Source organism: Corapipo altera, unplaced genomic scaffold, assembly GCF_003945725.1.
Source record: "Corapipo altera isolate COAL_440 unplaced genomic scaffold, ASM394572v1 0, whole genome shotgun sequence".
NCBI classification, from domain to species: Eukaryota; Metazoa; Chordata; class Aves; order Passeriformes; family Pipridae; genus Corapipo; species Corapipo altera.
In genome coordinates, this window is record NW_020884872.1 from 19,132,386 (window position 1) to 19,153,616 (window position 21,231).

Sequence of the window (21,231 nt, forward strand, 5' to 3'; positions counted from 1 at the left end):
GAAGTTAATTTTAGATATATTGAGTCTGAAAAGTGTAATTTTAAGCATAAAACCTAAATAAGAATATAAATTCTTGTTAAACATCTTAAAATAAAAGGTATTTCACAAAGTTAGGAGCTCTGGACTCCTGTTTTATCTCTGCTGCTGGCCTCATCATTTCATGTATCTTTTGGTTCAGTTTGAATGGGAAGTATTCAGTTCTGCTCTTCAGGTTAGAGGTACCGGTGAGATTATTGATAAGAGGTAAATCATTTCACATTTGCATTCTTACTTTGAATGACCAGATTATGAATTTTTCTGTATTCTAAGGTGTGGAGAGTGAAGGAATAGCTGTTACAATTGAATTTTAAAATGTTGTAGTACCATCTACTGAAGGCAATAGCCAGATGTGTCCTGGAAGTGTTAATTGCACTTGTTGTGACAAAGGGGCCTTCTGAGCATGGGAAGACCAAAACATGAAGAAGCAACCAGTAACAACATCGCTGTGGTTGTAATGATAAGGCAGATACTTCTGTACTCTGACTAATGTTCCACACAAGCATGTTTGGAGCAAACACTTGTTACCCAAGAACAATAAATTTTTACTTTTTACAGTACTTATGCCAGTAAATGTTAATACACTTGTAGAGGAACTCACAGGTAATCCCTCTCCTTCATGGTATTGCAACCATTACCATTACTGAAGAACATTACTAACATCTTCTAGTAAAACATCCTGTGGTTGCAGAGAAGGGACCACCTCCCACAAGAATTTCTTTAACCAACATGTCATTTCAAATATGCTACAGTTACACTGCAGTAGGTAATTAGAATACATTCAAGTTAAGGGTTAGTATTTTTATATGTATGATAGAGATGCGTCAGATTTATTTCTTGTTCTCTTGTTTTCCTGTCTCATATATTCAGATTCTGTAATCATCATCTTTTTTGCTTCTGTGTCACTCCTGCATTCGCCACCAGAAACTAGACCAAGAATCATTTATCCTCTCCGGGTTAATGTGTTAAGTTGCAAGGTACTACAGGCTGGGTGGGGACAGAGTGGCTGGAGAGCAGCCAGGCAGAGAGGGACATGGGAGTTTGAATTGACAAGAAGCTGAACCTGAGCCAGCAGTGTGCCCAGGTGGCCAAGAAGGCCAAGGGCATCCTGGCCTGGATCAGGAACAGTGTGGCCAGCAGGAGCAGGGAAGTGATTCTTCCCCTGTACTGAGTGCTGGTAAGGCCACACCTCGAGTGCTGTGCCCAGTTCTGCGCCCCTCAGTTCAGGAAGGATATTGGGGTGCTGGAGCGGGTCCAGAGGAGAGAAACTAGGCTGGTGAAGGGACTCAAGCACAAGTCCTATGAGGAGAGGCTGAGGGAGCTGGGGCTGTTCAGCCTGGAGAAGAGGAGGCTCAGGGGAGACCTCATAACCCTCTACAACTCCCTGAAAGGAGGTTGTAGCCAGGTGGGGGTTGGTCTCTTTTCCCAGGCAGCTGTCAGCAAGACAAGAGGGCATGGTCTCAAGTTGTGCCAGGGGAGGTTTAGGTTAGATATTAGAAAGAATTTCTTTACAGAGAGGGTGGTCAGACATTGGAATGGGCTGCCCGGGGAAGTGGTGGATTCTCCATCCCTGGAGGTTTTTAAGATGAGACTGGATGTGGCGCTCAGTGCCGTGGTCTAGTAACCGCAGTGGTGTTGGTTCAAGGGTTGGACTTGATGATCTCGGAGGTCCTTTCCAACCCAACTCATTCTGATTCTATGATTCTAGGATGGTGGCATTTCCAGGCAGAGTATTACACGGTTTCTTACTCTGTGCAATACAATTACTCTGTGCAAGATTTTTAATTTAGTGTCTGATGTTTTGAATGGTACAACAGTACCATTCTGGTGATGCTCCTTTACAGTTCCTATTTAGAACATACTGTGTTTTTTTCTCATTTTAGGGAAGTAAATCTTCTCTTTGTAATGGGAGAAAACAAAGGTGATGGATTTCACTTTAGGTGTGCTTACATTTTGGTGACATTTCAATTTTTTGTGTGTCATGGTACACAAGTAGTGAGAAAAACTAAGCTTTTAGAGCAGGTCTTCACAAAAAAGTGGTAAGTCAGATGGCTTTTATGGGGTAAAACTGAGATCAGAGCTAGAGAGAAGCTCATTTTCTTTTGTTCATTGGCTCCAGGTATCTCTTGAGTAGAGGAATGATTGAATGAGGTTTATTTATCTCTTTCACAGTCCTGTCCTACTTCACTACACCTGTATTTGGAAGCACTGGTAGGCACTACTAGGACTTTTATGAGTTAGAGCAAATGAGGAATTAGGGCCTCAACCCGAATTCAACTCTTCAAGCATCTGGCTGGGTTTTAAGGTATAGGGTCTTGAATGGGATTTGGGGGTCACAGTTGCAGTTTTCTTCTCTTTACACAAGAAGAGAGAGTGACTGCTCATGTTCTTGACAGTTTCCAACAGGATATGCTGCTGTCATCTCAGCGTGCAGTGTTGTAGGGAGAGAGAGAATAAATGAGGGGAAGGGGGGAAAAAGCTTGTTACTAATTCTGAATATTGCCTAGGTAGGTGTCTGTTTACCAGTGATATATGCAACCATACATGGTTGAGCTGCTTTTTGTGGTCACTTGTTAAGAAGATAAATAAGGGGGATACACACATAATTAGGAATAATGAAGCATTTATAAATACTACCATAGAAAAAGAGAAGATGAATGGGAATCACAAGATAATAAGTACTGTCTGCAAATGGTTCAGTCTACATGGCCTATGTTCTGAGGCATCATAGACACTGAAATTTCACATTTGTTGTGAAAATCTACTAGAGAAGTAGGAAAAATACGTAGGTATTACCAGTGTTCAGGCAAGTAGATACACTGTAGCTGAATTGTTACTGAAAGCTTGACCATCCCATGAAAGTCCCCAAAAGTACTATATGAAATTATTTTAGGGATGATATAGCACATGATTAAGCTCATCAGACCGTAAGGTGACTAAAGACTTGTAAATAGTGGCTCGTGCTAAATGGCAGGGTATTGCAGTGAAAATAAAGGTCAAATGGGATACTCAGCAGATATTTAGAAGTCTGTAATTCTGTGTGTTTGCTTCTTTCTTGTACAGATTGAACTATTGGACCTGGGTTTCTCACATACTGATTTCTCATTTTGTTGAAAACTCATGTATTGGAAGTGAAAGACAATACAGGGGTGTAGATGCAGGAGGAAGAGGTAGGATCTGGGCATTTTTCAGGCCCAGTTCCCTACAGCTATGTGTCCTGCGGCTACTATGTGCCACAGACCCAGCCCCTCCTCCTCTCTACTGACATTAAAATGATGTGATAACCACTTTCTGCTGAGCCCAGCTGTCTTTGTTATTCCTATACTTTGGGTGAAGTCCTGACTTCTCATCATAGTTTTGGGATTGCTGATTGATAGCCAACTTTATATGAGCCAACAGTGTGCCCAGCTGGCCAATGAAGCCAATGGCATTTTGACCTGTATCAAGAATAGTGTGGCCAGCAGGACAAGGGAAGTGTTTGTCCCTCTGTACTTGGCACTGGTGAGGCCGCACATCAAGTCCTGCGTCCAGTTCTGGGCCCCTCACTTCAACCATTGAAGTGCCAGAGTGTATCCAGAGAAGAGCAACGGAGCTGATGAAGGGCCTGGGTAAGTGCTATGATGAGCAACTGATGGAGCTGGGGTTGTTTAGTCTGGAGGAGTCTCAGGGGAGACGTCATTGCTCTCTGCAACTACCGGAAAGGAGGTTGTAGTGAGGTGGTGCCACAGTCTGAGTGGGGATGGGGCCATGACACAGCACGGACGGGTCCAGAGTCGAGGCAGAGGTGCAACTGGAATACTTTATTGAGGTGTCCAGAGGTTTTATGGGTTCAGGCAGGGAAAGGGCTAGAACATGGGATGGAGCATGAGACAGACAAACGGGGGAACAAATCCAGGTAGGGACACAGGCAAAGGGGGAGGAATGTGGGAGGAACCGGGGAAGGAAAGGGTGAATGGTAACTGTCTCCTCTCTGCAGCTTCTTCAGCCAATCAGAGAGGGGAGCGGGGAAGCAGGGAGCAGGCAAAACTCGTGGCAAACCCGGGCATGCCCAGGCTGTGCACTGTGTAGTGTGGGTACAATGCGATACACATATCTGAAACCACATAATAACGGTAAAGTCCATATAATAAAGTCCTGTCAATTGCTGTATGTCTTTCTCCACGCCTGGAATCGCTCCCATCCTGAATCTTGCTCCTTCGTAAAGTGGAAGTTGGTTTCTTCTGCCATGTCTCAAGTGAAGGGCAAGAGGAAATGGCCTCAAGCTGCATCAGGGGAGATTCAGATTAGATGTTAGGGGGAAAAAAAATCGCTGACAGAGTAGTTAGGTATTCAAATAGGTTGCCTAGGAATGTGGTGGAGTCACCATCTCTGGAGATGTTCAAGATATGGCACTTGTGTTTAGAAGTGCTTATGGTGGTGCTGGGTTTACAGTTGGACTAGATGACCTTGAAGGTCTCTTCCAACCTTGATGATTTTGTGACATTTGGGTAGAGAGAAGGTAATCTTTACTGCCAAATCTCATTTCATTCATTTAGTTGTAATGAATATGATCTAAGGTTGGGTTTAGAAGCCTAAATGCAGTCCCAGTCATTTAAGAGAAGGTATTACTGATGCTGCTGGAACATATGCTGGTGTGCGTTTTTCCATGCAAGATTTGTAGCTCATTCCACCAGGCATATGACACTGTGCATCTGCTCAAATGAAGCGAGCCATTGTCTCCTGTACAACTTGTAGGGTAAATTTGAAGAAGCAGGGCTGAATAAGTGTGTGATTACAGACTGAGAGTTGAGACAACCCCATCTCTGAAATGAAAGAAAACACAGTTGGGCTTTCTGAATTTTTACTCTTCATTTGTGCACTTTGCCCCCAGTACATTCCAGTTAAGCTCCGAATAAAAATGGGAATTCAGAGTTACACATTCTCTACTTCTTGTTTATTTTGGCAGGGAGTAGCTCTTTGGATCTGTTTTTTGCTTACATTACTCGCCATTGTATTTCTTGATTCATTTTCCTTAACACTGAGAGTGACTGTGATTTTTATCTGGGCTTGCATTTTTGTGAGAGCTCCAAACTGCTCATTGTTTTTAATCACTGACCATGTTATATATTTTATAGGCTGTTGCAGCAGTGGAAAACATCTAAGTAAACTGTAGCATATACATTGTGGAGCTATGGGCTTATAGTGATGCCAACTCAAAAGCATCCAGTCTGTATCTTTTAAGTGAAGAGAGTTATTACCACCCCTCTTAATGCCAACTTCTGCTGATTGTTCTCATATAAATACTGTCTCTAACATGGTCCTTTGCACTGAATTAGTAAGTCTTGGATATACTGTATCAGACTGGTCAGAGATAAAAACTGTTTATTTTTCTGATTTTCAGGTTGAAACTTCCCTCCTGTGCCCTCCAATTCAAATTTTTCATGGAAACATGTATTTTTCTGAGGATTTTTTTTCCTCTCTGGAAAACAAAACCCAATATCACTCAGTCTGGGAAAAAAAAAGAAAATAAAATTGACTTAATGTTTTAAACTAGGAGAAGTCCCAGCTGCTGCAGGGTAGAGGTTGTAAGACACAACACTGCACTCTGCTACACAGGCATTTGTCAAAGTGAAGGTGACAGGAGCTTTTACAGGCAGAGAGATAAGAAAGCAAATAAAAAACTTATATTTTTTTTTTTTTTCTCCCAGTAAGGAAATTTGCTGAAATTTTTTCTTTTTCCCAAATTCAACTTTGTGCCACTGTTGAGGCAAGAACTAAATGGAAATACATGAAGCTTGCAAGAACATGGTTTTTCCAACATTGCAACAGGGAAAATAATTTACTATCTTCAAAACTTACAAAGTTTGTAGAGCCCTGTTTCTTTTTTAATTTTTGCTATGAGGCATTTTTTTTAATAGAAGACTGCGCAGTGCTCAGCAAATTGATTTCCAAGATTTTCTTGTATCACATAGCAAGTTTTACTGTCTGTTTACATCAGGAAAACTTTATTCAACATATCTATTTCGTCAGTTAAAGACAAGCTAATATGTTTAAAAGGAAATGTTTTTACTGATTACAAAACTCACTACAAACAAAAAAAGTTTGTCTTTTTACTAAACAGTATTCTGGTAAATAGCTAGGAGCTTCGGTTGAACAGCAGCATGTGTTTTCTTCAGTGCTATATGAACACAGAACAGGAGGAGAAAATGCTATAGGCTTCTTGGGGAAATCAGTGCCACTGCTAAATGTAAACATGGAAAAATGAGTGTATAACTCAGCATGTTTAAAAGAAAGATTTGTGTAACTTCTGAAAATCTACCTATTTTGTAGGTGTATTTTGTGAAGGGGGAGAAAGGGAATGGAGGTAGGGATGGATGTTGAAGGAATGCTTTGCTGTAGAGCTTGTTGGGCAGGATAGGCAGGAGTCTTTCAGTTTCCTTCATAATGAAGGGAAGAGATCTTTCTGAAATTCCTAAGATAAATAGGGAAATACTACAGTCCACATTTTCATTTACAAATGTTGTGAGACATAGTTACTGGAGATGGAGTCATGACCAGAGTTCTTCACTATTAGGGCACTTGCTTATTTAGATGCTGACTCTGGTGGATTTGGGGTACTGCTCTTAAAAATTCAGATCCAGAGACTGCTGCATGTATATATTTGATGATAAGTCCCACTGAACTTAGAAATTATTTCTGAGACAAAAAAAAAAATCCTATCTAATGTCATTTTCTTAGTAGTACACTTGAAATAGCTATTGATTTTAAGTACATGTAAATATATTTGGTATTTTGTCTGTGTTAGTGTTACACATGGATATCTCAGCTTTCATTTAAAAACATTGCTCATGACCATTGGCTCTACTGAAAGGTTGAGACATGTGGCTGAGAGAACCAGTGTTGGGAAGCAAAATACGCATACAGAGGCTCTAAAACATTTTGCAAAATTAAGTGTATTTGATTTTTTTTTCCTAAATCTTTGTGAGAACACTAGTGTAACAGAGGTATTCTTGATTGTGTCCTGCCAAATTTGTCTTTAGTACTTGATGTAGTACTGACCCTTCGATTCACAACTAGGCTGTTCTGTACTTTGCAAATAATCTACGTAACTGTCCGGTGATTCTATAGTGACTTAAGAATTTGTGCTTTATTATGGTTCAAAGCCAAAGAATAAATACCAATAAATATATCCCATGTGAAAAGCTTTTGAACCTTTATAGAGAGTACTGAATTGCAGTTTCCATGTTCTACTTGCCTTTGGCAGAGCTTTGCCAGCATGTAACAGGAATATAATGTGTATTCTTCTGGTATACTTATTTAAAAATTTCATTTGAAAATCGACCTTATTTCTGTTATCTTGTGTGTTTTGCTCCTTTCAAAAATGCATTAGGGAAGTGTTCCTGAGGATTTCTTCTTGCCTTAGGTAGAAAAGTTTTCTATAGTTTTTTCAAAGACATTATTTAAGTGGAGTTGTTGTGGTTGGTGCCAGAAGTGTTATGTCTCTAAATACTGATTAGAAAAGATAAAGTGACTCCAAATAGATTTATTTTATCAGAGCTTTGGTACTATATATGTCTCTGTATTAGGCTTTTACACTGAAAAGGCTACCTTGAGATTTAATGAAGACCTAATCTCTTGCTGAAGGTTTTTAAGAATAGATTAGACAAATGTCCATGTGACTCTATTTCTGTGCAGGAAGTTGACCTAAGTGTTCTCTGCAGAGCTCCTCATGTCTTTTATCTGTGTGGTTTACATTTTCAACACCTGTTCCTGTTTATTAATAAAAAAGTATGTAAGCTAGATGATTGATGATACAAAGGACAAGTAACTATTACAAAGAGACATCATTAGAAAGAAGCTCTGTTGATTTTGGTTTTCAAAGGGATATCATCTCAGTTATTGGGGCCACCAGCCTGTCCAGGGAGAGACCTACTGCACCATGATTTCAGTCCCTTGTGCTGAGGGCTTCTCTCTCATTTAATTTCTTCATCAATGCTCTGAGCAGGAGTATTGTAATGGACTAGTTTAATTAGACCTGAATGCTGTGAACCATCTCTGTGACCACTGGTGGGACTCCTGAATGCCTGCGTGAGGGGAATTTCCTCTTCATTTGAAGAACTCAACCAATGTTCACACTGAGAGCAACCTGGGGGGAAAGATCTGAGTGAGATGTAAAGAAACTTGGTTGCTGCTTCACCTGCCAGTACAGGCGTGCAGACCACTTTATTGGTACTCAGTAAGTCCAATGCCAGTTCCATGGTGGCAATTGTATGTCTGTTCTGCCCCTAGCCCACCCTGTGCTGTGGGGATTAAAGCTAATTTTCCTTCTTGTCAAACAAAAATAAGATGATATTATAAGATTACTTTTTATTTAGGTTATTGATGCCAGGAGACAGTCAATTTTCCCCTGCCCACAGTGGGCTGAATGCAGTCTTAGAGCTGTTATTTGTAGTTTTCCTATCTCAAATTATAGCATCAAGGCTTCTGTTTGGTGTTCTGAATTTTTTTCAGTACATCTAAAATATTTTCATTGACTGTAGTTGTCTTCATGTATTAGTGTAGACAGTTTTTGACCTGTTTTAGTGTTGACAGTTTATTCATCAGTTATGAAAGCACTCCAAGAAGGAAATGTTGTTCAGTCCTTCTCAAAGCTTTTAAGCCTCTGCCCATCATTGTGGTTTCTGAGTGTCTTCCACTTAGAGAGAAGGGCAGCAGCAAGGTCCCTGATGTACCACAGTCAGTTTAAGTCTGGAACTTGCCTACCTTTTGAGTTTAGAAACTCTTGTCACACTGTGGATACTGCTATAGTATGAAAAAGTAGTGTCTGTATTTTGTCTTGCACCTGCTACTTGACATTACTATTTCATGAATCCTGTCATCAGTGTCAATACAGCAAATATGCCCTGAAGCATAGAAGGAGTGGTTCCCTCTAATTTCAGTATGCCTAGACACATATTTTGCTTCCAGTATTGACACAAGGCATGTGCTTCATCAAAAGACCTGGCCCATTCTCTCAGGGTTTTTTTTTTAAAGGATTTTGTTGGGGGATGGGGTTGGGCTTTTGGTTAGGCTGTTTGTTTGGGGGTTTTATTATTATTTTATTAGATTACTATGGCTTGGGATTTCTTATGACACAGGAAATCCTACACTAATGTAGGTACTGAAGCAAGCAGAGCTTTTTATGAATTGAGAATCTGAGTCTGTCTATGCACAGGGAAGTCAGACCTGACATCCTGCATCTTTATCTGTTCTCCCTTTCCAGGCATTTACCTGCTTTTTGCTGCTCTCCACTGACAGCTGCAAAAGGGTATGCAAAGGCATTTGACCCTTCCTTTGTAATCCTCTAAAGGCTGCCAGGTAGCTTTGCATGCTTGTTTTGAGTTATTTCCATTGTCCCTTCTATGTATGGCAGCAGCAGCCGTTTTCCTCATTCTAGCATAAAAAGGGGTTTAAGCAACTATTTATTTTCATGTCAAAATGAGTTGTTTTCCTTAGGTCCAGCTGAAGATTTAACAAGTGCAAATCAGCTCCTAAACAATTATAATTTAGTGTTATGATTTTTCATTTATTCTAAAACTCACTAAGTATCTTGTTCCTCAGTGTAATGCAGCCATTTTAAATGTATTGTTAGTTTAAAAATATTTAAATTATGTAAACTATGTATGCTTTCATTCAGTAACGTCAAAAGAACTGAAGAGATTTTTTTTTCCCAACTTTTCCAACACAATTATCTCTACTCAAGAGTCCAAATGCAAAAAGGGTAAAGAATACATTAAAAAAAACCTCAAATTAAAAAAGAAAATAGGGAAATTTATTCTTAGCTTTGGTGTGGTGGTTTGAAGAATTCTGAAACTATATTAAAGATTCTGTTATTTTAAGGATATTTATACACCTCATGCACAAACTGAAGGCAGGCATCCTCTTTGTACTCCCTTAAGTGTTTCTTCTGGTGCAATTGTGCCCTGTTCATCTGTTAGACCTGCGATTTCCTGCACAGCGGGGTGCAGTGGCCTGGGGAAGGCCTGGAAAGCTGCTTCTTCCTGGTTCTTCTTCTCGAAGGGGTGGGCTCTGCTGACATCCCCTCCCTCCAGCTGTGACTTCTGCAGCCCTGACCTCTCTCCAGAGCCCAAATCCCTTATTCCCTCTCTCCTAAGGTTTGGTTCTCACTTTTAGGGTACGTTGCACCTGCATTTGCCCACCAGTTAATGCAAGTCCTTCATGACAAAGAATCATGAAAGAACATGTTTGAAAAGACAAAAGTAGTTATTTTATTCACACATATATACTTGGAGACTAATTAAATCCTTAAATACAGTGGGGAAGGTGTAGGCAAGTAGAGTGGGAATGTCATGTGTTTTTATGATTCCTCTAGCCACAGGAATTGAGTAGCATTCATCATCTGAATTAGAGCATTACCCAAAATAAGTTGGTTTGGTTTGATTTTTTGTGGGGTGTTTTTTGGGTTTGGTTTTTGGCTTTTTTTTGTTTTGGTTTGGTTTTGGGTTTTGTTTGTTTGTTTGTTTGTTTGTTTAAGAAGAGTTCATACCTATCTGGTTACAGTTACAGTCTAAATCTGTATCCTGCTGTTTTCTAACATGCAACACTTTTTGTTCAGCAAGTTGGGACATGGCTCTTTCTGATAGAAATAGACATTGAGAGTAAGTTTCAATAGAAATGGTACATTTTTCTAGATTTCATCCTAGTTTGGAACTACACTTTCTAGATTTGTTTTCCTAAAAGACATGGCAGTCTACTGATATTATGTTCAGCTAGTATAAATTGATATATCACCTTTGCCTTCAGAATAGCTGTGCAGTATCAACAAATGTGCATCAAAAATTTATTAATACCTGGCAAGCAAATTATGAAGGATTGTTTTTTTGTTTTTTAAATTTATACCAGAACTATTGGAGACTATTGTAAAGTGTTATTTCATTAACAAAGCTGAGGTTCCTGTGGGAATGTAGCTCTCTTTTCAAGTAAGTGAGGTTTCCAGCAGTTTTGCCTTCTAGGCAGGTTCCACGGCACCTTATGAATACCTCATAGATAAATACTTTAATTCATATACCAATATGACTTAATTCTTACTGTTCTGCACTTAAAACTTGTGTATAATGCAGGTTTTAAACTTCTAGCATCTGCATCACTTAAACCTGTGCAGCTGGACTTTGTAATTCCTCTGGGTTTAATTTTAACAATCAGAAATGCCTTAGCCCAAAGGGACTGAAGCCTAGGTCTGAAGAAGATGCACTGACTGCAGATTACCAGAGAGTCTGCTGAAATGTAGAAGAAGAGAATGAAAAACTCATTTTTGTGCGATGGTTGTGGGTTTTTTCAAGTAGTGGTATTGTATACACTGTGTGTTGCTGAGAATGTTGTTTCCTGCACAGTCAACTTTCTCCAGACCTCACCTGGTTTCTCACTGTTGCCCTTAGAAGGGTTGGATCAGGCAGTGCTCCTGCCCAGGGCTGCCTGGTCCTGCCTTTGCACAGCTCATGGAGAGGTACAGTCCTTCTCCTGAGGAACCACCTTTGACTTCAGCTTTGCCCTTTTCACACTGTTTCTTTTGCCATAAGCACATTCATCAGGAACTTCCCAGAAAGGGGAATGCTGAAACTTGTTTGCTTCAGAGGAAGCATTTAAGGGGAAAGCTCTCTCCATTGTGTTTGTGGTGCTCGTGACAAACAGTCTGAACCTGACTCTGTGGGCTGAGGCGAACTTACGTGAGCCAGCTGCCATCTGGAAGGTCATGGCTGCAGCTGAGATATACTCTTGAATGAATATGGCTTTTCTTCCATCAGTTACTAGCTGACAAGCATGAAGAAGTGCTGGTATAAGTCAGCGTGAAATAAAGAGAGCAACATAGGCCATAAGGAAAAACACGAAGATAGTCCAAGGCTTCTGAATTAATAATCTGCATCACTGTTGGAGATCCTGTATGTGTATGGCTGAGATCAGGTGAAAGAGAGAAAGACAGTGATGAGAAATACCTGTATGCTCAGCCTTTCTTGTTTCGTATTGCTTTATGTGCCAAAATGTGTAACTTCTGTTTCTCTCATTGAAATTTTTTATCTTCCATCTTTGTTGCAGCTGGCAGTGCTTTGGAAGTTACTGCATGGGGACAGGGCATTTCAACAAGTTTATTTAAATATTTCAAGATGGACATTTATAGTCACAGAAAAGACTAAGTAAAACCAACACTCTCCTCTTCAGCAGAGCAGCTCCGAATGTCTTCAGAAGTAAATTTGCTTTGTATAGTGACCCAAAGAAGCTACTTCAACCACAAACACAGTGCAACTGTCAGTGAATGAAGTGCTGTCTTGTCTTTATTGTGCTCTGTCAACAGAATTTAGAAGTGTTTTCTATATGAGATCTCGATTCCTTGCAGTATTGCACAGGTCAGGGAGACTGTACACGGTGTTGTGCAGCTTGACAGTGAGCGCACAGGCTGGATGTGAAAGGCTGGCACTTGGGAAATACATTGCTCTCTGTGAGTGAAGTGAACCAGCAACTGCTCAAGAAGGGTCACACTTGCTGCTTTGTGGTGCCATTGGTAGTAATTTTCAAGACAAAATTGATTGCACTTTTAGAAGATATGTTCTTTTTTTTTTCTTTAAGTGCAGTTAGATCCAATTACAAGTGACTATTATTGGAAAATGGCCATGAATAGAATTACTATGAAAACGTATTTTAGAAATCTCACAATATCAACTTTTTTATTGGTTTCTGTTTTGATAGTTGAGCTATGGGTCTGATAATAATCTCTCACATAACTCCTCTCTTTACACTGTGTGAAAATAACCCTTCATTGTAGAACAAGACAACTTTCTTCCCTAAATGGACAAGAAACACATTTCTTTTAAGCAAAGGAAACTGCCAATAGATGGGGAGGGGAGTTCTCTTTGCTCTACAATCCTGTAAGCAGCAGATCATCTCTTATGTCAAAACCCCATTGAATTAAAACAGTTTAAAGGATCTGTATTAAGTTATGAATTATTTTTTTGATTAATAAAAAGTGTGCTTGCATGTAAGTAACATAAAAGGAACATCGATTCTTACAGATAATCTACCAGCCCATGTGTAAGTAAAGAAAGTGCTGAAGAATCCTATTTTTTTTTTACATGTTCACTTCAAGCATATTTGATGGGGTATTTTTTTATGATCTGAAGCCTAATACTGTAATAGTGTCCCAAAAATTACATATAAGGCTCAGATGCTGTTGTACTTTTTTACTGTATATTATATTAATTATGAAAAACATATTGGATTATGATTTCACAGTATATTGACTATTAAGTGACATAATATGAAACTGGTGGCCAGTTCCTGAATGTTAACTTTAGGTATGCCACTAACTGTATCATTTTGAGCTAATTCCCTATACCTAATTTGTGATGCTTTAGCTGATGCTGAGCAGCACCTCTACCTACCAAACAGACCTGTTGATTTCCTTAAATATAAATTGAGTAAAGAATTACTGGAAGTAAATAGTAACAGGATTCAGCCTGCACTCTCTCTCTTTGAGTCATATTAGGTGTTGGTAAGTGGTCTTATGCAAAGCAACAGAACAATCTGTCATTAAAAAAATTTACAAAGTTCTTTACGTTCTTTCTTTTTTTTTTTAAACTGTTAAAGCTGAAATTTATATATCCTCATCATGAAAATGACTTCTTGTTACCTCATTTTTAGAACCATAGTCTCACATAGAGAGAGATTTAGGCCTTGAAATGGTCTGTAGTGTAACTGCTAATGAAATGGTGTTAGTGATGACACTACAGGTGAATGTCAGCCTTAACTCAAAATATCAAAACTTAAATAATTTCAGAAGTCAAACTGCTCAGTTCTTGTCAAAAGTCAGTAGATCAGTACAAATACTCTTGTATTCTGTAGGCTGTGTGGTTCACTGACAAAGTCCTAAAAAGATGACCTAATTTTTTAAATAGAAAAGTCTTTTTGGCATTAACTGAACCTGGAAATGCTCACCACTTCGGAAAAACAGGTCACATAGCAATTTAATGTGCACTCAGGAGTTCAATTATAGACTCTTGGTCTTTTAAATATTCATTGTGCTAGTCTTAATACATAGATGCCCTGGGAGTGATGTATGCCTTGCAGTGAAAAATGCAGCAAACATATAAATTAGTAAGTATTGAATGGATCAAGTCCATTTCTGAAAAACAGACTGATCTGCACAGCTGCCTCGGCAGGTGTCCTTCAGGAAAAACAGAATGGGTTAGCAAAGAAAAAAAAATGCAGCTTCCTTCACTTTGGCAGTTGTTGTCTTTTGAGTGGTTCTTTTGTCTTGCTAGTATTCTTGAGTGGAATCTGTTGGAGGAGCAGTATATCATTGATCTACAGAAAGAAGACATAAAGTGATAATTATATACACAAAGGCTGGATAAAACCCCTACAGCTTTTATCACTTTGTGGTTTAAACATTTCCAAACTGGAAATGAAAATAGCAGTTGATATCTAATAGTACTTTGGACTGATACGATACTATTTTGCACAAATATTTACTAGTTAATTAAAAAATGTACAGTTGGTATTAGGTGTGGGTAATAATGCTTCGCCTGTTTCCCAAGAATGCTTTGGATATTAATTATATTCTCAAAACACACTGCAGTTAATAAGTACTAAGCATTGTTATTGTGAATTGAGTTCATTTAATATGTAAAAGTGCTAGAATTGCATGTCTTTACACATGTTATGAATATTTCAGCAGTGTTCATGCCTGATGTACTTTGATTCAACAGTCATTTCAAAACATATTTATTTTTACAGAATATAGACTCTAATTTATCATATCTTTTTCTGGGGAGGAGGAGAGTTTGAACTGGCCTCAGACCTCTTGGCAGATCTAAGTTTCAGCTTTTCACTGAGATACCTCTCAGTCTTATTTTCATATGCAACTCTTTTTCTCTTGCCATGGGGGAAACTGTGAATGTAAATGATTGTAGGAAAACGCTGTATTTTACATCAAATTTCGACTTTTTTTCTCATTTTTTATGTCTCAGTAGACTTCAGTGGGGTGTCAGAATATCAATAAGTTGGTCTTTGGAGAATAAGGCTCTATGACTCCAAAGAAATGTAAGTCATTTATCAAAATACTACTGTGAAGCAGTAATTTGAATTTATAACATGAAAAAGAATTTGAAAATTATTTTATATCTATAAAGCCGGAACACAATGTTAGGAGGGAACCTTATGAAAACAAGCTGTACTTTCAGGTGTTTGTAAGCAGGCTACTGACTGTTCGTGTTGCCAAGAGGTGAAAGAATTTCTCTTATAAACTCAGTCTTAGCAACAGGAAATGTCAGAAGGTGTGAAAAGACTGGGCATATTAATCAATCAGAGTATGACTCTGAGTTATAACCTTGTTGTGTGGCTAAAAGAAAAAGGAAAATGTAATCATAGACCTAATCATATCAGACAATGAATTACTACCATTATACTGCTGAACTCTTATCTGGAATACCTTATCCATCTAATCAGCCTTATTTCAGAGAGATGAATTCTCACTGGAGCAGGTGCAAAAAAAGGGAATTAACCAGCACATGACACTTCTACCTCGAGTATCATGGTTGAGTGAGTGCTGGGAGCCCTGGCAGCCAGGAGAGCCGATGGTATCCTGGGGTCCATCAGGAAGAGTGTGGCCAGGTGGTTGAGGATAGTGATCCTCCCCCTCTACCTGGCCCTAGTAAGGCCACATCTGGAATACTGTGTCCAGTCCTGGGCTCCTCAGTACGAGAAAGACAAGGAGCTACTGGAGTGGGTCCAGTGGAGGCCACAGAGATGATTTGGGGTCTGGAGCATCTCTTATGAGGAGAGACTGTGGGATCTGGGCCTATTTAGTCCTCAGAAGACCAAAAGGGGATCTCATCAATACATACAGTTATCTCAAAGGTGGGTGCCAAGAGGATGGTGCCAGACTCTTTTCAGTGGTGCCCAAAAACAGGACAAGATGTAAAAGCCATAAACTAAACCACAAAAGTTCCACCTCAACATGAGGAAGAACTTACGTACATTGAGGATGGCAGAGTCTGGAACAGGCTGCCCAGGGAGGTCATGGAGTCTCCTTCTCTGGAGAAATTAAAAAATTCAGAAATTTGTACCTGAACATGTTCCTATGTTACCTGCTATAGGTGACCCTGCCTTGGCAGGGAAGTTGAACTAGATCTCCAGAGGTCCCTTCCAATCCTAATGATTCTGTGATTCTGTGGTATGCTGTAAATAAATGCAGATTGCAAGTGTGCAAGTGGAATTGATCAAGCCACTGTTACAAAAAGTAAAAAGAAATGTTAATTTTAAATTAAAAGAATATTAACTGGCTATAAAAGGTGTCATAATTTGTTGAGCTGTCTGTTGAGTAGTGTTCTGGATTTGGTTTTCAGTAGAAGCTGAGGGAAAAGTATGGGGAAATGGCTTGTGTTCTCTCATGACCCGTAACTGCAAAGATGAGAGTTCATCAACAAAGATCCACTTCACTCCTCTGTGGTATATTCCTTACTGTAAAAGACCACTTAAGACATTGGCTTATATAACCAGAAAAACCTGTTGAGACAGATTATTTGGTGACTTTCTTGCCCTAAAAATGAAACAGATACGGTATGTTTGGTTTTGAGTTTTTGCCATGTTACAAAACTGGTAAGGAAAAGGTGTGTGTTCATTAACCTTTATCTGGAGTGGTGTCTATGTTAAAGTATTAGTCCCTATGTTAGACCCTTTATATTGCTTTGGAACTTGAAAAGTTCAAAAGGTACAAGTTAAAGCAGGCCCATGTCTTAATCCCTAGTATTTGTTGATAGCTAATAAAATGCTTTTTTGTTGACTTTTCATTATAAAAGATGCTGCTGAAGGAAATAATGATAGCCAGCCTTTTGATATAATCATTTCAAGAACCAACTTGCCTCCACTATTGCTTGAAAACTTTGGTCCTTAATACCTTAGTGAAAACTTGGATGATAGATAGGTTATTAGAACAATAATTTTTCTGAGACTCTAATCCACCTGAACCAATCTGGACATGCTGTACCAAACTGCAAACTCCCAGAGTGAGTTCAGATCAGATGGGTCACGTGAAGGTGGTCAACGGGTATGATTGGTATGCAGAACTTTATCGTAGAGGCTTAGTAATCCTCTCTTTCCAAATACTACCTTCAACTGCACACCTGAATCACAGTCTTGTGACCATGGATGAAGGCTAACCAATACTTTTTAGGTTTATGATACCTTGCTATCAAGAGCATCCAACAATGAAACTCCATTATTAAGTCTTCAAAATTAGATGACCCCACATGGGTAGATGTGCCCAGCAGCATGCAGGGGGATACATTTTGGTTCCCCTGTGCAGCGTCAGCATTTGGGTGAACAAAACCAAATGCTTTGTTCTCCATTGAGGGACTGTGACACACTCTAACCTTTGTGAAATATATCCCCACACCCTTCCTGATTCCAAGTGCTGTGACCTTCTCACTCCATGTTCCTACAGCTTGTGCAGCAGATTGTTCAGTGTTATTTCACTTCATTTACTTCCTTTTTTTATTTTCTTTTCTTGCCTCCTACAGATGGACAAAAGAGGAAGAAATCATTAAGAAAGAAACTGGACTCTTTAGGAAAGGAGAAGAACAGAGACAAAGGTAAAATAAAATGAGTACATACTTAGTGATCAGGTCTCAGTCTCCCTATGAAATATCTTTAGTCTTAAACATATACTTTTTGGAGTAGGAGAATGTTGCTGAGCTGAAAAATATCTTTTATCTTTTCTGTTTGACTTTAGTGTAACCCATATCTCTTCAACTGAAAGATTATTTTTTTTTTCTGGGAGAAAGGGAAGTGTTAAAGCACTGCATCTTTTCTCCATTTTTTTTCTCCCTGTTTTTACCATCCAGTGCAGAGTGTGGTCTGGATAACATGATCCAGTTATTTACTTGCATTTGCACTCTCCTCTTTCAATTTACAAAGCATGTGAACCCAAGAACCCAGCACTGCCCAAGCAAGCCAGTTCGTTTGCTTTTCTTTCTTTAACCTTAGGAAAATAACCATTGTTTAAAATACATAAATGCTTTGGTGCTACTGATCAGTTGGATTTTAATAAACTCCATGTGACATGGATTTACAGATATGGTTGTACTCTTTTGTTTGGACACTAATCAGCTTTATGGGCTGGGTCCTAATCCTAGACCTGAACTTGACCTGTAATTTGGAGCCATTTGAACTAAATCTAAATACTGAGACACTGAAAAATGTCTGTGAAATTGCAGTTTTCTGCATTGTGCATCTAATTTTGTGTTCCCTTCTGGAAAAACATTCTGGAAAAATGGTAGTAAGACACAGTATTGACATCCCAGTTTCACAAACACACACAGAAATGCACAAATTTATGACGAGAGAAGTGGTCTGGTTACTCTGATGTTATTGCTTTTAGTCTAGTTTGGCAGAAGGATGGAACTTAAATATTCCATTGAAAAAATTAACATCCCCATTTCAAAGTTACTTTAGATATTTGTCAAGAAGAAAGTATTTTTCTTTTAATTTTTATTTGTTTCATGACTTCAAATATGTGATTAGTCTTTTCTTGATTTAAAACTGGTTATGGAAAATATTTGCATTAATCTTTCTAATATTGAATGTCCCCTGACACATTTGTTTGGATAAATCCAGTGACCTCCTATGTTACATTGGAAGTGCAAACTTTTTATTTGTTACAAGATCACTTGATGTAGGACTGAGCCAACATGCAGAAGGAGTCTTTAAGGAAAAGGTTCAATAATTTTATAGTCCCCTTTGGGGAAAATCAATTTTTTTTGTGCTCCTGTTAATGCACTACATTTGGCTACACTCTAATTAAGCAATTATGTTGCTATATTTCTTCCTTAGTCATCCATGCAGCTAAAAGTGCAAAGCAACATAATTCTGTGCAAAACCTTCCTTGCTTTTCAATGCATTTGTCAGATATTGATCTTCATAGCAGCCTGTGGGGTGCTCTTCTGCATCAGAAAAGGCTAACCACATCCTGCTCTTTTTGTTGAGCTTTTATCTTTCCTCTCTTATGGGCAGCATGACTTTGGCAGTCTCCTTTGAAACTTTCTCTTTAGAAGCTCTTTTGAGAGTTTAAATACATTTTAACTTTTTATTCTCATATTTTTCATTGCTGTAGCAGATTTTGACAATGATAAATTGCTTTGATAATTCACCAAAGCCAGAATTTTGCTGTGTCACCCAAAGCTGGGAGATCTTTGCGATTGCACTTTTGGAGTTCCACCAATACCTCTTTGGTGTGGTGCTCTGAGAAGTGATCAAAGGGTGATCACCTTTTGGTGATGGATACAGATGCTTAACTCAGAATTGGTCTTTATTCCTCTAAGTTCTCTGTTGTCAGAGATCTTTCCAACAGTAATTTTTCTTACATTGCCTTGTATTCTTTTGTAGTTTCCTTACAGCCACACTGACTTCTGTTTCTAATAATTTAGATGCATTGATTGAGCACTTCCAGATAATATTATTTTCTGCTATTACACTTCTGGTCAAGGATTTTCTTTTCTGTCTATTTGCATGGGAGCATTTATAAGCTATTCAGTTATTTGCTTTGGGGATCTACTTTCTGGTTTTATTCCAAAGGGTTTTCTGAGTGCACTTTGCCTTTTAGGACTCGCTAGTTGCCCATAGTGAAGGTCAGCACTTTATAGTTATCCATCTTTATATTTATCTTATATATTTATATTTATATTCCTTATTTTCAGCATTGCTCATACCTTCTGGTTAACTATACCAAACATTTTTAGAAATCACTCTGTTGATTCTCCTAATTTTAATTCCTTTTTTCCTTCTTATTTGAAATTCAGGTCTTTCAAATATATACCACTCTGCTTTTATCCTTTTTCTCCCATCTCTCACTGCCTTATTCTCAGTTATAGAAATGTCTGACATGTTCTCTCAATTTATAAAATATTATAGGAGCACCCTCTGAAAGGAAAATACCCCAGGTCTTCTCAAACAGCTGAATCTGTATTTCTCTCCTTCCTTCAGGAAGAACTTGGGTTAGTCAGTAAGGGTCCAGGAAATTGAAAGGAGTCAGGTTCTAAACAGGTTATGTCAGCAGAGTGAAAAGAAAGCCATGTTCACTCTTATTTGTTGCCAACAGCAAATGTTAGGCAAAAATAGCCTGAATAGCAGTATATGGCATCCAACTTCTTAGGTTTTCTGGCCATTGTTGGTTCTGATGTACTTTTCTCTGTCCTTCTGAGTTATTAAAGATCATCTGCCACTCAGGTACTTGCTGAGCAGACTCTTAATGCATGACAGCAGAGGGGGTGAATAACCAGGGTGGTGCTGGATTGTGCCGTGTTGACCATAAGCCTGGCACAGTGGTTGAAAGGTCACCATTTTCCCATGGGAATCATCAGAACCCTCATCTCTCCCAGCCTCAGGAGTAAGGAGGGACAGCGTCACCCAGCTTTCAGGTGCTCTGGAAAGAAAAATATAAGGCCTTGTGCTGCTGGTCCTCCATAAGGATGAGCCTACCATGCTCACAATTGAGCCCCACCACCTTCCCTGAGCAATTGTTTCCATGTCACCTAAAGTCAGAGTAAACATTCCTCTGCATGTGTGTCACAGCAAGCTGGAAGTATTATCCTGGACTGTTCTATGCTGGGTTTTTTTAATAAGCATTTCTACTGCTTGTTTTATGAAGAGAGTACCTTCCATTTCTGGACAACCAGTCCAAAACAAACACCTCTCACTGTGGACGTGGATGTGCTCACAAAAAAGAGTGAGAGCACACACTTACCCACCTGGGCAGGTCGCTAGTTCTCATGTGTGAAAGAAATACCTTCCTTCTCTTTCTTTTTGGGGTTTTGTGGTGGGTTTTTTTAGTAACTAGTCCAACTGCACTGCTGTAAGAAGAAAACAAGACCAGGCCACAGGACGTCAGAGGGGTAGCAAGGAAACTGATTTCCAGATACTTCATACAGAGGAGATGTAGCTGCTTTAATGCAGACTTCATTTCCATCCATTCAGCATCACTTTTGTAAGCACAGTTGCAGTTGAAAGAGTATTTAATTAATTCCAAACATTTTGAGTTTTCTGTATCCCAACCTGGGAACCCCCACATACCAGGACAAGTAACAGCGGGGATGGCCATGTGTTTAGTCCTGTCTCTGGTATGTGCCACCTGAAAAGTCTGTTGTAAAGATAGACTCCTGAAGGTTAATCCTG

At 39.1% G+C, this 21,231-nt stretch overlaps 1 protein-coding gene across 6 annotated transcripts in view; it reads left to right on the forward strand.

The window, feature by feature from the left end:
* The window catches only part of ARHGAP6 (Rho GTPase activating protein 6), a 323,769-nt gene that overhangs the window by 263,324 nt on the left and 39,214 nt on the right, over positions 1 to 21,231 (forward strand). For all 6 annotated transcript variants that reach the window (XM_027639009.1, XM_027638993.1, XM_027638977.1 and 3 more), the window contains exon 3: positions 17,583 to 17,654. In XM_027639009.1, coding sequence (XP_027494810.1) covers positions 17,583 to 17,654 — 72 coding nt within the window. The remainder of the gene's footprint in view (positions 1 to 17,582; positions 17,655 to 21,231) is intronic.